The 16,938-nt window shown below is 30.1% G+C and overlaps 2 protein-coding genes across 3 annotated transcripts; both read right to left on the bottom strand.

Annotated features, from left to right (window-relative positions):
* Positions 1-2,736: 2,736 nt before the first annotated feature.
* Positions 2,737-11,164, bottom strand: LOC111706739 (netrin receptor UNC5B; the record flags this gene model as incomplete). Its single annotated transcript, XM_023479664.1, has 5 exons — positions 10,590-11,164; positions 7,951-8,036; positions 6,424-6,486; positions 4,322-4,378; positions 2,737-2,802 (listed from the first exon to the last, which is right to left on the bottom strand). Coding segments are annotated over exons 1-5 (375 nt in total), but the record flags the coding sequence as incomplete, so codon positions are not given.
* A 2,521-nt stretch (positions 11,165-13,685) lies between these two features.
* Positions 13,686-15,065, bottom strand: LOC111706744 (keratin-associated protein 5-5). Of its 2 annotated transcripts, XM_023479669.1 has the most exons (4): positions 14,992-15,062; positions 14,721-14,808; positions 14,368-14,460; positions 13,686-14,293 (listed from the first exon to the last, which is right to left on the bottom strand). In XM_023479669.1, the coding sequence occupies exons 3-4, from the start codon at positions 14,444-14,446 to the stop codon at positions 13,746-13,748; spliced, it is 627 nt and encodes a 208-aa protein (XP_023335437.1). In that variant the 5' UTR covers positions 14,447-14,460; positions 14,721-14,808; positions 14,992-15,062; the 3' UTR covers positions 13,686-13,745. The 2 variants fall into 2 exon arrangements, with proteins under 2 accessions (XP_023335437.1, XP_023335435.1); XM_023479667.1 differs by lacking the exon at positions 14,721-14,808 and having other exon boundaries at positions 14,992-15,065.
* Between the last annotated feature and the right edge of the window lie 1,873 nt (positions 15,066-16,938).

Here is a 16,938-nt window from a genome sequence, read left to right as displayed (position 1 = left end):
GAAAGTTAAAATCAAGGTCAAAGTTAAAGGTCAAGGTCGAGTTGAAAATTAAAGGTCAAGGTCAAAGTTAAAGTCAAGGTCAAAGTTAAATGGGGGGTAAAAATAATCATGAGTATTCACAAATCAGTTTCATTTTTTGTGTTAAAAAAATCAAAAGGTAAAATAGTTAGTAAATTTGGTTTTGTTATTTTTTACGTTCATAAGTTCCCTGCTCCGAGGGTAGATTGGATGAAATATTCACTTTGAGCTTGAGTTTAAATCCATAAGGGGGTTCAAAACATTCTTTGATAATGTCCCAAGCTAATAAACTAAAATAAACTTATTTTATTCTTAATAAACAAAATGAAAGATTCATTTTTGAGATTCATATTTTGATTGAACTAAGAAATCTAATATAGGTTTTAGAAAAATTAAGGTTCTGCAACTTATAAAGGATAAGATAAATTAGTTATTTTTATTGATGATTAAAAAGTGTATCTACATGATTGAGTTTTTAATAAGTTGTTCAAGTAAAATAAAAGCTTTAAGTGTATACGACAAACATAAAAGATGATTTGGAAAAAGTTGAAATAACACATCACCTTTTTCACATTATTTTTTTTTAATTCAGTGCGGAAATTTTTAAAACCTGGATAGAAATGTTACAGATGTAATTACAACTACTGGATAAAAATAGTTTTTTTTATGGTTTTACTTGCAAAATTGTATACTGCCGTTGCTTGATATGTGTATTGTGTATTATTAATTTTTTTTAAATTACTAGCGGGACGTTATCATTTAGTCTAAAAAAAAGTTCCATAATGTCCTTAACACAAAGAAACAAAAGTAAAAACAAGTATTTAACCATCTTCAGAATGAAAAAAGATTCCTCTCTAGAACAAAATAACTATGAATACCTTCAAAAAATGATTTATATAAATATAAAGTTGTAATCTCTGTTTGTTTGTCTGTTTGTTTGTTCCTAACTAGGTTTTAAGATTCTAAGTTGATTGTAAAAATAGCTACAATCATAATGTACGACCAAGTGCGGGTAAACGGCGGGAGTAACCAAGAATAACCTGGGCAACGCTGGGTTCCCAAGCTATTTTACTATATTTTATGATTAAATTAAAATTTCATGTTTTAAGAATTACCCACTGTTATTACAAACAAACATTAATTCTAATTTAAGGGTTGGAGTTGGCTGCATAGGTTTTCCGGAAATTTGTTTAATGTGTTTGCTTGATCTAAATTAATAGTGTCGAGGTAGGTTAGGGGTGGGGGAAGGGTTGGAAATGGAAAATGGAGGAGGAGGAGGGGAAAGGAGGGGAAAATGAGGGGAAAAGGAGTGGAGAAAGAGAGGAAAAGGAGGGGAAAAGGAGGGGGAAATGAGGGGGAAAATAGGAGAAAAAGAGTGGAAAAGGAGGGGAAAAGGAGTGGAAAAAGAGAGGAAAAGGAGGGGACAAGGAGGGGTAAAATAGGAGAAAAAGAGGGGAAAAGGAGGGGGAAAATAGAAGAAAAAGAGTGGAAAAGGAAGAGAAAAGGAGGTTGAAAGGGGAAGTTCTTATTGAGGAAAGGAGAGTAAGGGGTTTCAGAAGTAGTAAAATATTTTTTGTTTTATTTACAGCATCTAAAAGAAGTATAAAACTTATGAAAATTTTATGTTTGAAAAAGATTTTATTAAATTTACAAAGTTAAAAAAGTTTCTAAGAATCATAAANACATAAAGGGTATAATCTAGTCTAAGTAATATTGGTTTTTACATTGAAAAGATTAAAGCTTTTCTAATCTTTTTGACGGAATTCATCTTAAAGATATTATATAGATAAATATTGAAGATTATATACAATAAAGAAATTTTACCTCCATAAATACACTACACTGAATTATTTTTGAAAATTATATTCAATTTTTTTTCAATTTTAGTCTTCTATCTGTAATTGAGTAAGCTAGGAACATTTTTCATTTATCTTTGCCGCCTTTTTGTTTATTCGAGGTTAAAAAGATCTGGGGTCGGGTTTATAGGATCTAAAAGAGGATTTAAAGGAACCTCAAACTCAACATTTTCTTATAAGAGGTCTTCAATATTTGCTACTAATCCTCATCTATCAATTCATTCTATCATCCGCAGATCCCTTTTTTAGCATCCATATCGTTCAATATATCTATTCTATTGATTTGAAAGTTCTTTTCTGTTTCAATATTTCCAAAGAGGTATTTGGATAGATAGATAGATAGGGTTTGGCGTTTTCGAATCAGCTTAGTGGTACAACAATAAGCATAAGACAATCAGAGTTAGTTAATTCATTAACACTCCATTAAATCCAAATTGATTTGTTGCATGGAAAAAAAACTTACATTAACTTGTTCGCTCTCAAGATTAACATCGAATAAAAAAGACTGAAAAAAAGTTTATGTACAGGTCGAACTCACGGTGTATGTGTAGTCTGAGTTAAAGGACAATTTTAACTTCAGGATGGGTACCGAATATAAAATTCCAAAAATTATTAGTTATCATCGATTTTGAAGTCAAGATGTAATTCAACGTTAAGTTTAAGTTCAAAGTTAAAGGTTAAATTCAAAGGTAAAGGTCGAGTTGAAAGTTAAAATCAAGGTCAAAGTTAAAGGTCAAGGTCGAGTTGAAAATTAAAGGTCAAGGTCAAAGTTAAAGTCAAGGTCAAAGTTAAAGTCAAGGTCAAAGTTAAAGGTCAAGGTTAAAGTTAAAGCCAAGATCAAAATTAAAGTTTGTTAACTGACCTGTTCTCTTGTTATCTCTATGGTGAGAATTCTGATGATTTCTCCTGTATCTGCATCCACAAGATCCTATACAGGGCAGTCAAATAAGGGGGAATTGTCGACTTCGCTCGTAAAAATGTGCCCTGACCCTTTCCTGGCTATTGTAGGGTTACCCATAAAGAATAAGACTGTAATAACAACCTAAACCTCTTTAAACATGAGGATCATAAGTTTGAATTTGGTATCTTACCTTCAAAATAGACTTTGCATATAAACTTTTTGGCAATAAATTTAACTAGAAGGAACCGTAAATATAAAATAACTATTTTATAACACTGTTATTTTGGTTTGCAGTGTTATAAAGTTTTGGACAAAAATTTGCTCTTTATCTCTATCTCTAAAACAAAATAGCTATGAATACCTACAAAAAATGATTTATATGAATATAAAGTTGTAATCTCTGTTTGTTTGTCTGTCTGTTTGTTCCTAGCTTGGTTTTAAGATTCTAAGTTGAGTGTAAAAATAGCTACAATCGTAATCTACGACCAAGTGCAACCTGGGCAACGCTAAGTTCCCAAGATCCACAAGATCCTATACAGGGCAGTCAAATAAGGGTGAATTGTCGACTTCGCTCGTAAAAATGTGCCCTGACCCTTTCCTGGCTATTGTAGGGTTACCCATAAAGAATAAGACTGTAATAACAACCTAAACCTCTTTAAACATGAGGATCATAAGTTTGAATTTGGTATCTTACCTTCAAAATAGACTTTGCATATAAACTTTTTGGCAATAAATTTAACTAGAAGGAACCGTAAATGTAAATTAACTATTTTATAACACTGTTATTTTGGTTTGCAGTGTTATAAAGTTTTTGGACAAAAATTTGCTCTTTATCGAGAAGGTTCAAGCCTTTTTAGATAAAATTTTGTCCCGAGCTTTAGCGATATAATCTAAAAAGCAAGAACCTTCGAGATATAGAAAATTTAAGTCCAAAACTTTATAGCACGTCATGCCAAAATAGTAGTAATTTCATTAAGTAAATTTCATGAAACTTTTCTGTACTATTCTTATTTCAACGACTATTTCTACATATCAAAAAAGCTTTGAAACAAAGCAGAAGTAAAAAAATAAAGATGATTTCAATTTTAATTTTATTTCAATTGAAAAAAATTATTTTGGAAACTTATTTAACTTTATATAGCACGAGGATTACTTTATAGCACGTTTATTATGAAATTCACGATGAAGTAAGTAAGAATGATAAAGTACACTATAGTTTCATAAAAAATATAAAATGGTTTCCGAACAGTCGTCTCTGAAGTCTCACGCTTTGTGCATTGTAATATTACAGACTTTTTTGCTTGGCTTTGATTTAAAAATTCATAGTAAAAGAAAGGAAAGATGGCAGAAGACGCCAATCCTAGAATATTGGGGAAATTTGAGTCTGGTAAAATATTCGTTAATTTTTAGATAGGAAGTCAATATATTCAATTATCGATAAAGTGCGATTCAACCAGTGATAAAGTGACATCTGGTATAGGATTGCACTATATAAATGTAGGATCACATAAAATAAATTAATAATCTCCAGTACCAATTACAATACCTGTTCTGAATGTTTAACAGATTTTGCTAAGGCCTCTCCGTTACAGCTGAAGTACGCCTAGTTTCACCAAAAAGATATTTGATTGAGAAAAATAAATATTTTAATCAGCAATGCTTTTTGTTTAGATTAATTATTTTTACTTTATTTACACTATAACTTTGAGAATCAACTAAAAATAGATGAAAGTACTTTTACTTAATTATTACACTGTGGCGGAAGACGATCCAAGTTTAAACCGGATAGAGAGACGCGGCAAGAAGAACTCAGATCTGCCACGTCACCATGAATAGACATATTTTTGATTTCTTAAATTGATAAAGTAAAATAAGTTAGTCAATAAAGTATTTATTTAAACCCGTCGTTGTTTAAACTGAGCGTATCTAAAACACTAGTAAAGGAGAATTCATGGAAAAAACTGCTACTGCTAAATACGGAATTGGGCTTTAAGTTGTTTTTTTTAAAACGATTGAAGATAAAGACTCAAAACCATAGTTTTCAAGCAAAAACTATCCTGTTTTGCCATAAAATATTCTAATAACACCATCATAACAAGGTTTCATACTTTTAATCATATACATTTTAAAGAAGTCATTTTTTATCGAAAACGATCGTTTTTTCTAATAAAAAAATCTATCGTTTTTTACTTTTGAAAACTAACGTTTAGTTTTTAATTTTAAAACAGTTAACTCTAAGTCGTTTTTTGCATAACAAAAACTATCAATTAGTTATGATCGATTAGTTTTTAACTATTTTTCATCGTTTGAAAAAAAAGTGAAAAGTGCCCATTCCTAGCTACAATAAGCGGCACGCGGTTTTGACTGGCACTGGCACAATCCCGGTGCTTTTGTGCTATAACATGAAATAAGAAAAACTAAAAGGCAAACCAACATATACCCCTTGTTGTGCAACTCAAATCTGTAGTCTTCGCCCTTTAGAGAACACTTTTTTGGAAAGGAAATTTTTTTGACAAGTCAGTGACAATGTTTTAATGCATAAATAAAACAGAAAAATATGGCTACATAAATTGATAAGTAGAACAGATACTGCAAATAAACATATATAAGAGAAGGATTGAATCATTAAGTATTCATTAATGTTTAATCGTTCTCTTAATACCATTATAAAGACACCCGCACCGCCGGGTTTTTTTATTATTATAATTAATATTATAAAAGAAAAGAAGTATATAGTGGTCATATCTCACTTGCAGCGGTTCAATCTTTTATTTAGTCGGATTCATTCTGCAAAACGTAATTGACATTTTGACATTAAGTTTCTATTATTCCGAATTAGTTTTTAACGGTATGATGAACTTAATTATGTTCCTTGTTCGAGTATTTTTTAAATACGTGAACACGCTGGCCTTTTATCATTCTCTATATAATAAAAGCTCTTCGCTCTTATAAATATATATTTGTATATTTATATGTAGCTAAAGCTTACCAAACGGCTGGACCAAGTTGGCTGAATTTTTTTAAGGGAACCCATGGGTAACATATAGCTAAAAAAAATTGAAATTTTAGTTCCTTTAAAATTCAATTTTTTCTTCAATATTCGAAATTATTTTCCGATGTTCTTAAAATTCCACGGCCAACGCCGGGAACTTCAGCTAGTTGATAATGATTATAGAATTAGATAGATTTAAACCTATAAAAGAGCAAAAAATGGGTTAAAAGTAAAATAACAATTCAGAATAAATATAAATAAATTGCATGTAGATAAATAAATAGGTTTAAAGATTAATAGACACATTATATATAAATACATTAAATAAGTAAAAGTTTTGTAGTTTAAAGATAAAAAGACATGTATTTGTTAATATAAATGCATCTAGATTGAAAAAAGATAATGGATCAATTATAAATCAACCAATATTAGAAGAATCAAGTCTTAAAACAAATCAAACAAATATTGAAAGAAATTAATAGTGAGACGATATAGCTATAAATAGACAATGACATACAAAAACAAACAGAGATATTTTAATTTGGATTATTTTAGATTTAAAGGTTATACTGGATATTGGACGTATGGTTTGATATACCTAGGTTAATATAAAGGATAAAAGATTTTGTAAATATTAATATATTCTTCATGGTTTCCTTGTTGCCGTGTATAACAGTACAATTGAGAACAGCTGATCTGGATTTTACAATATACCCATCCTAGAAATATAGAAATATAAAATATAGAAATATAGAAATATAGAAATATAGAAATATAGAAATATAGAAATATAGAAATATAGAAATATAGAAATATAGAAATATAGAAATATAGAAATATAGAAATATAGAAATATAGAAATATAGAAATATAGAAATATAGAAATATAGAAATATAGAAATATAGAAATATAGAAATATAGAAATATAGAAATATAGAAATATAGAAATATAGAAATATAGAAATATAGAAATATAGAAATATAGAAATATAGAAATATAGAAATATAGAAATATAGAAATATAGAAATATAGAAATATAGAAATATAGAAATATAGAAATATAGAAATATAGAAATATAGAAATATAGAAATATAGAAATATAGAAATATAGAAATATAGAAATATAGAAATATAGAAATATAGAAATATAGAAATATAGAAATATAGAAATATAGAAATATAGAAATATAGAAATATAGAAATATAGAAATATAGAAATATAGAAATATAGAAATATAGAAATATAGAAATATAGAAATATAGAAATATAGAAATATAGAAATATAGAAATATAGAAATATAGAAATATAGAAATATAGAAATATAGAAATATAGAAATATAGAAATATAGAAATATAGAAATATAGAAATATAGAAATATAGAAATATAGAAATATAGAAATATAGAAATATAGAAATATAGAAATATAGAAATATAGAAATATAGAAATATAGAAATATAGAAATATAGAAATATAGAAATATAGAAATATAGAAATATAGAAATATAGAAATATAGAAATATAGAAATATAGAAATATAGAAATATAGAAATATAGAAATATAGAAATATAGAAATATANCAGTGAAGGAAACCCGGGTAACCAGATTAACCAAGGAACCAGAAAAACTATATATGTAGTTTCGCATCAATATTCAAATGTATACAATATCCTCAGAATAAATCCTTTCCACCTTCTCAATTCCCATTCTCTCAAACCAACCTTTAAAGTATTCCATTCCGACGGTGAAGTATCAGGGTTTGGATCTTAAGTACACACTTTGTGGTTCTTATGGAAATCCCAAATTTTTTAGATCTCTGACAAGTTAATCCCCAAGGGGAGTTAGGCCTTTGGGAGACTTTTGTTATAGGAATTTTTTATAACTTCAATAAGGTGAATTTGATTTGTCACAGTTTTTCTCTTTTCGAATCAAAATGATGAAAAATTCGTCCAAAAATGAATTAGGTAAGTTTCTTGTGTAAATAATCTTTTAAGCCATTTCTACTCTATTATTTCAGTTTTCATTTAGGTTATTTTTTACTGTAAATTTTGTTTTGAAATATAAGATTCTATCAAATTGGTATGAACATGTCAAGACAAATTTTATCCGTGTTCAATTGGTCAAACTTCTTTAGAGATTTCGAAATTTTCTAATAATTATGTACTACTATTTCTTACCTGGGGCTCCGCCAGGAAAACAGGTTTCGTAGGTTTAGGCGGCAACCCGAGGATATCGTTGGGATGAAAACCTCTCATGCCATCATCTATAATTTAAATCTTATTTATTTTTATTATAGGCAGCTTTCGGATAAAATCGCGTTTTAAGCTAGAAGTCAACTATTATATCCAGCTTTCAAAAAGAATTGCGCTATCTTTGACGGTTTTCAGCTAGTTTTAGCTATTATTGACAGCTTTCAAAATAATATTGCTATTATTGTCAGCTTTAGATAGCTGTGTGCTCCAACAGTACTCCAATGATGATGAAAATTACTTTAAACTCTAGTTATTCTAAGAAATGTATGACATATATAATTTTGTATATGATAAAATCGCACCCTGATCTCTAATCGTTCTCCTTAAATCTATTTAATTGAAATGTATTGTTATCATTATTGAAATTAGGTGGAAAAAATAATCAAAACAGCCAAGAGCTATTCCCCCTCCCACCCCCACCCTACCCTGAAAAGTTCCCCTTTCTCTTCTACCTCAGCTTTTTCATATTAATCTGCCATCTAATCCTCTTTCAGTTTGACCTCATCTGCACTCTTGTAAACCTTATCCCAGTTGGGAGGGAGTGGGGGGGGATGAACTACACCACCCCTTAAAGTTTTTTTGTTAAGAACTTAAAAATTGTGTGGAGTAGAACATTTCTTAACTTTTCAAACTTTTCAATTAATGTTGAGAAGAATTATTTATATATATATTTATATTTGGCGGTATTGGGTTAATATTTTTATGTCTCTAATATCATGCATACCTGTCGTTTTTTTTTCATTTCTTTTATATGTTTAATGTTACAGCGCTAAAGTTTCAACTACAGCCTTTTTTATCCTATTTAAAAATTGAATGTCAAAAAAGGTAGCTGTCTTTTATTACAGTATTCAAATGTTGAATCTGGCATAAAAGAAATTGGCTTGAATGGTTTTTCAAGCTTCTCATTTATAAATGTACATTTTGCAGGTNTACTAAATAAAATCTCTTACTGCCAACTTTTTCTTTAAGAAACTCCATTTGTTTTTAACATATTAAAACCCCCCCTGCCCCCTATCCCACCTTCCTCTTAATATCTGCAAACTAAATATGCTAAGTATATTCACTCTGAGGAGATACTAACACATCCTTGGTTACAAACCTAATGTAATCCATTTAAACAACAAACATATTAAAACCCCCCCTGCCCCCTATCCCACCTTCCTCTTAATATCTGCATACTAAATATGCTAAGTATATTCACTCTGAGGAGATACTAACACATCCTTGGTTACAAACCTAATGTAATCCATTTAAACAACAAACATTTTAATACTTAGCAAAAATTTGCCACATATATATATATATTATATTATTTAACATTGACAACAAAGCAACAGTACAGAAAATGGTTTATAGGATGTTTTGCCTTTGTGTCCATTTGAAAACATTTCTCATCGGTAAATGTTCAATTCAATCCTAGAAAAAGCTTAAAAAATAGCATTTTAATATTTTGTTAGAATAGAATTCACTTTGCTTCATGGTTTTAAAAACTTTACTGAAGAAAAAACATCCCCAATGGATCTTTGTATATAATATATTAATTTTCATGTACCAATTTAAATTTGTTATTATTCATAAATTCACTCCTTTTATTTCATATTCAAGATATTCTAAAGAATGCGTGAGCAGAAACAAGCGCAAGAAATAAGAATTATACAATCACAGAGAAGTTGAGAGATAAGAAAAAGAAACATCTGCAGGGAAGAGAACAATGAAAAGATTAAATTGAAATTTTAATTAAATTACATAAATGAATTCCAGCATGAGAATTGCAAAAAAAGTGCAAGGAAACAGACGAAACGGGAATTCAGAATTGAGACAGAAAAATGAGAGAGAAAAATTAGTCCAAAAAATGTTTGATTAAATTTATTAAAAACATTGTTAGTCAGAGTTTTTAAACAGTCCTTCCAAAAATAAATTGAAACCAAAAAATACTCAATTATGCAAATGCTAAACAGAACTCATAATAAATGTACATTAACTTTTCTGCGTTTAATGGTAAATACAATTGTACAACTGAAGAGCTGGGAAACCATTTAAAATCGTAAATCGATATTTGGCATTTACCAATCTGCAATCAACCATGTTTTTTTTTCTAAAATTCTCTACATTCTTTTATCTTTGTAAAGAGTCAGTTGTAAAAAATAATGATTTGAAAACAATTCTAAATGTGAGTAAACTACATGAACTAATAACTGAAATACAGAGCAAAAGAAAGTGTTGGTATAAACAAGAGTAAAACTATCATGAAAATGATTGCAGATCCGCCTTTCACTGCAGACTGCAGTCCTAAAGTTTTCTTTAATAAAATTGAAAAATATTGAAATTATTTTTTCTAAATTTCAAACATATGCATTTTTGTGAAAATTGTTTTCTTAAAAAAGCAATACATTTTTGTTGTCAAAACATGTCAACATGGATTATGGGTAAAATATTTGTCTATTTAAACCTGAATTTAAAAATGATTTTGAACAAAAATATACATCTTTCTTGTAAACCTTTCAAATAATTTCTGCTTATCGGCGAGCGGATTAAATGAAAGTTCTATAATATTGTTCACATACCTTTAATTGCTGTTTTAACAGAGATTCCGTAAAAGTGGAGAAAGATGAAGACGACTAGAATTCTAACTGGGTTAAAAAAAGTGCGCGGCATTTTCTTAATCATTCTTGCGCCTTGTAAATTCACTGATCCAGATTCTATTTAATAGATCCATTTTCCCCTCGACACTCGGCACTTTGTAAAACTTTATCTTTCTGAATACATGATTAAAAACTTCACTGATGAGTTTATTGGAGAAAATTGCTTAAAATCTGTCGATACGGAAAAGTTTGAAAGATTTTAAAAGATCTAAATTATTCATAAAATAACAATATGTTATGCACTTATGTTTTTGTAACTGTCATATTTTCTCCGATTTTGTAGACATATTCTATAAATAGTGATAACTATAACCTCTGAGGCTAAGAAATTGTGTACCCCCTTTCCTCGGAGGTTTGGTGGACACTGGTCCGTGGATAGAAATCAGTTTATCGTGAGGCTGAGTTATTCCTCTCCGGATCATCCTCTTCTCATCCTCCGGTTTCATTGTTCCGCTCATCCCTAGGAACAAGATTCAACTTCCAATCGTCCTGTTCCTGCTCTTGGTTGTCCTGGTCCTTTTAANCCCTCCATCACATATTTCTTGTCATTTTCCTACTAATTTGTCTCCTCATCCTTATACTTCTTTTGTTCTCTTTCTGAAAAAAGTATCTGCTCCATCCCTCTTCTTCTTCCTCATTCCACCTTAATCATCCCATATTATCCTTCCTGTCATAATTGCAATTCGACTCAACTCAATCATTAATCTACGAAAGTATGGTAATGGAAAAACTACTCTTTTCCTAAATTCGATCTAATTTTTCTTAGAAGAAAACTAAAAAAATTAACCCTCGCTGACCTCAAGAAAGTAAAAACCCAAACATCTTTTAAGCATGGATTTACCAACATATAGTGCCACTTTCTGGTAAAGTAATTAAATATACATTCGGTATCACTAATTTTATAATTCAAGTTATCCTTTACCCCAACTTCGTAAACACTCCCTTTAAATGTTCGATTTCTAATCCCTTAACCAGTCTCAATCCTTAAACCAGGTTTCATACCTTAACCAGTCGCAATCCCTAAACCAGGATTCATCCCTTAACCAGTACCAATCCCTAAACCAGGTTTCATCCCTTAACCAGTACCAATCCCTAAACCAGGTGTCATCCCTTAACCAGTACCAATCCCTAAACCAGGTTTCATCTCCCTTAAGCAGTACCAATCCCTAAACCAGGTTTCATCTCCCTTAACCAGTACCAATCCCTAAACCAGGTTTCTAAAATGGAATCTATTTGTATCTGGTCCTGAGGCAGAATTTAAAGAATTTGAGCGAAGTTTAAATTTAAGCCGCGACTCAAATTTTGTTGGTTCCACTTAGATTTGTATTTAATATTTCAAGATTTAAAACGGCATTCAATTGAAACTGGATTTTGGGGGATTTGAGACGCGCCTTAAATTCATTAAATCTGGACACTGGTTTATAAATTTTACTTTTATTTTTGAGGATCATTGTTATATCTGCAGGGTATGACCATCACGGGATATCAGAGAGTAATTAAATAATCCTAAAAACAATACTTGATCACAAAATTGACAATTCTAAGGAATCTATGAAGTATCTTATTTGAATATATGAAAAATCTAGCCAAATTTTCCGACGAGCTTAACCTTATCCCATTTTTTCTCCATAACTTTAAATTACAGCTTACAGTAGAAAGCTCAAACTTCTTAACTTAACATTTTTGTTTTATTGAATAGGGTAAAAATGATAGCCTACATGACGGTCAAAAGGCCGGCCAACAATCAAAATTAGTCAAAAACTTTTTTTTTATTTGAGCTATAACAGATCTAAAGGATCTGAGTTTTTGCCACAAACTCAAATGTTCTAATCCCTATATCTCTGGAACCGGTTGGTGTTAACCTTTGATATTTCAAACTTAGATTATTTAATCTAACATATTTCATAGTTTGAAATATCAAAGGCCTACTCCACTGGGTTGAAAAGATATAGGGATTAGAAAACCAGAGTTTGTTACAAAGACTCAATTCCTTTTACTTAATTCCAAAGCCCTTTAAAAAAATAACTGTCTGGTGATTACAAATCAGAATTCATCAAGGAATATTTCGTTTTATTCCCTTTCCATGTTCATTTTTGTTCATTTTTCAAAGTATTTTGAAAATGTGTGTTACTTATTAAGTTTGATTGTTTTTGCAAGCGGACACAAAACTAAAAAGACAGGGTTTTAGGTACACCCTCTTTAATTTGCAAATGCTCCCTTTAGTAGAACAGAAAAACAAAAAAAACTACAATATTCACAATCATGGGTGATTTTGATTCATTTATTGTTGTATGTGCACATTTATATCGTAATATCATATTCATCAAACAAAAACTATGATCAGGTCTTTTATAAATTAAGTAATTTTCTACAGAAGGAATCTATATTTCTGGTAATATATGCTTCGTTGTAATTCTTGTATCAAAAGTAAATACTTTAACTATTAACCAAGTTTGTCTACATATATTTTTAACTTTTTATACTGCTACTGAGAAGTAGTTAAACTAGCCGTAGCAAATTCATTTTCTTCTCAGTGTTGATATATTTAACTCTTACTACCCTCCAGGGGCGTAAATAAGGATTCTGTAGGGTGGGGTAAAAAAATATCATTATGTATATCAAATTATTGGTTTTAATTGGGTTTGATTTGCATTTTCCACTTATTTCTGGCATTCACAAACTCCATCAAATAAATGCTTCATTTCTTATCTTTCAGCTTCATTATAGTCATTCATTTTACATTAACTACGAAGATATGTAAAAAAACTGAATTTTTTTTAAGTAACATAAAAACTAGTTATACTCTAAGAGGAAAAAGATGTTACTTTTTTAAATCTTTAGAAAAGCTACCCTGCAAAACTTTTTAAAAAAAACATTGTTTTCTGTTTATATTGTAATTTCTAATTTCTAAAATTTTCTTGTCGTCAATGTAGTATGTTAAGATCTTAAATAAATCTAATATGGAAATGACATTATTTAGAAGTAAAAATTAATTTTTCATTGCCCACACCTTTTTCTATTAAAAAAAAAACATTTAATTGTAATGACATTGACTCTTACTTTAGAATTTAGAATCATTTAAAATATGCTTGTGTAATGTGTACACATATTTCCAGCGCAGAAAAAACCACTTCCACAATCATCATCTTCGCAGCATTCAACTCCTTCGCAGCATTCACACATTTTAGATTCCATGTTGCAAGTTGAACAACCATACAAATATATGCAATCAGAATTTTCATTACATCCTAGTTCACAGGTTCCTGTATCAGCACAATACTCCAAATTCTCGCAGTCTGTATCTGTACAACAGTCAGGTTGTGTACATACATGGTTTATACACTTACCACATGTACCACAGTTAGAATTATCTCGACATCCAACCTGACATTTAGAATCATCAGAACAGTACTCATTGTTCAGACAATCATCATTTTTAACACATTCAGGTTCATCGCCCATCTCACAGTCAGTAACAGCAGGCCAGTCACATACAGGTCCATATGGATACTGGATTCTAACATCAAAGTAGAAGGCCTGTATTGATCCATCCCTTCCACAGCCTCTTGGACATTCCCTAAGACATGGGGAAAGGTCTACGGTACAAATCCAGAACCGGCTGCAATCTTAAAAATTGCAATTATTATCATTATCATCTGTTTTATCAGTTTGCGTACAAGTTAACCAAAAAAAAACTTACTGAATGCATGTTCAATAAAAACGGGTTTCTTTATGACTGAATCTACATAGTTTTGGCAGGCAGGGGGTGTTATATCCATTGGCAAGCAATCATCTGAAAACAATAATTAGAAAATCATTAAAATTACATAAGTTTATTTTCTTTAATCGCACAGCGATAGTATTTTAACTCCATTTAATATTTAATTTTGAAATCTTATCATTATTAAACAGGACAACTGTTAAAAATGTTGTTACTCTAAAGTATATTGTTTGCTAACAATTGCAATCATAATTTTGCTAAAAATAAATTCCAAAAACAATTTTATATCCTCCCTTTTTGTGATTTGCTTTAAAATGTCCAGAAGTCATAACTTTTTTGTTGTGAATCTCAAGATCAAGCATCTCCGTCCTATGCAGACCTACTACTCTCCAAAATCCCGTGGTGGTCACTGGTCATACGCTGAAGGGATAATTTAAGTTTAGGAATCAAGCATTGATTCTCACATTGGATACTGAGATCAAGCGTTGAAGATTAACAATATTTCACACAAAAGTTGCGATCTCAGAACTATATTCTGAGTTGGTCCTAATTAGTAAAGTTTATGCATTTGAACTTTTTTTTTCTTTTCTAAAAACTAACTACCTGCAGCCGCAGAAAACATGGTGTATCAGCGAATAGTGCCAAGAGGTATAATAACATTTTAATTTACCTCTGAAACCCCTTATTGTTAAAAAATATGTTTTAATAAATATTTAGCTTAAAGAGACTGTAAACATAATTTCAAGTGACCCTCCATGGAAAGATGGCAATGCCCAATGTGTTTTTCTAGGATTAAAAGTATTTAATTCAGATAATTCCGATCAGTCTTCCTACAGTACAAATGCGCAAGTCGCTTTAGTAGAGAAACCCCAATTAAAAATAATCAGTTTTTTGAATTATAAACATATTGACAACTAATTTAGACAAAGCTTTTAAATGTACTGTGGTTAATCGGGCATTGTCATCTTTGCATGGAATTGGAGGATTACTTGAAATTATGTTTTCATTTCCTTTAAGAAATATAAATATTAAATATTCTTAACGTATATGTTTGATAATTTTCTTTATGCGTCGGAATGTTTTTAGGAACTGGCATATATGTTTGTCTATGTAGTATGTAAGAATCTGTATGAACATTTAAAAGGTCAGATAACATAAAATTATTGAACGATAAAAGATAAAAATTTTAAAAGGGGAATCATAGATTTGTGTGGTTGTCTATATGGAATCTTAATTATAGTTCTTAATAAAAAGCATATTTCTTAGAATATAAAGAAATAGCTTGAAATATGTTTTGGAGCAAATGCAAGAATTGTAATCCACAAAAGAATTTTTTTTCTTAGACTATAGCCTATTGGATCTCACTGTTATTAGGGGACCAGATGTTAGAAATAGATAACTGCACTCATGTAATTACATCCATCTTTCCAAGACTGCATAAAGATATAAATATATTAAGGCAAGACAGTTTTGGATAGACGCTAAATCTTCTAAAATATCAAAATATATAGTTTAATGTCTATATAAAGTAAATATGGAGTCTATTATTTGATGCAAGTTGTCCCTGGAAAGTGTGGTGAATTTAATCAAAACATAAAAAAAACTTAAATTGGAGGCAACACATTAATTATAAATCGTGGATTAACATGACCATTTGTTGAAGCTGTTATTTATTTTAATTCTATCGTTTGACATTGGGAAAAAAGTGGTTGTGAAAAAAAATGTTTACTTCTTTGTAATTTTAGATTTAATACATTCTCTGCCCTCTGTCCGTATTCTTTTTGGTGTAATAAATCAGAAAAACATATCATCATTTTCCTTCCCCCCACTCTACATCTTCACCCACCTCGCCCTCTGGTTCTACAAGCTTTACCATTTTTAACCCAACTATCCCTCTTCCTTCCTACCCCCCCCCCCCGGCCTAATCCTTCAACTCCTTCCACAAGCACACTCACTTCTCTGCGTGTTCTCTCTACCAAAATCCCCCCTCCCCCCCCTTCCCCGGCCTTATCCTCCATCATTTTCTCCTCCATCCCCGGCCTTATCTTCCATCATTTTCTCCTCCCTCATTTTCCTTCTCATCTATAGGAATGCCCATAAAAAGTTTTCTACATTGCGAAGAGACAGATCATGATTTATTATTATTATTTACACCTTCTGAAGCATAAATAAAAAATGTCAAATATTTTTCAAGTAAAAGGGTTTATTTGTAAAACGAAAAATTTTATTTAAAGTTTTAACTTTGAAACTTTTGTATTTAGTCCGTTCAACTAATTAAGTGCGTATAAAATCTTATGTTGACTTCTGCAGATAAAATTTTGTTTTTAGCTGTTGCTATCTGAAAGAATATTCTTTGTCGTAATTATCTATCAATCCATGAAAATTGCATATATTAAATTGGCAGTGCGGCGGTTGGATTAAAAAAGGTCAGACATTTGCATTTTGTTCCATGATTTTATATTTCATTGCTAATAAATATAATAAATTTGAACGGGTGATGATCATATCCCTCTTTCCCTTCATATTTTGTCCCCCTCCCCCCTAAACCAG

The sequence above is a fragment of the Eurytemora carolleeae genome, unplaced genomic scaffold (genome assembly GCF_000591075.1).
Source record: "Eurytemora carolleeae unplaced genomic scaffold, Eaff_2.0 scaffold754, whole genome shotgun sequence".
Taxonomy (NCBI): domain Eukaryota; kingdom Metazoa; phylum Arthropoda; class Copepoda; order Calanoida; family Temoridae; genus Eurytemora; species Eurytemora carolleeae.
Note: the sequence above shows the minus strand (reverse complement) of the source record. Positions and strands in the feature narration are given on the sequence as shown.

What these genes read in the sequence shown, in the direction of transcription:
- LOC111706744 (XM_023479667.1), bottom strand. An exon ending in TTTTATTGAACATGCATTCA is followed by an intron (nt 14,294 to 14,367) that starts GTAAGTTTTTTT and finishes GCAATTTTTAAG; the next exon opens with ATTGCAGCCGGTTCTGGATT.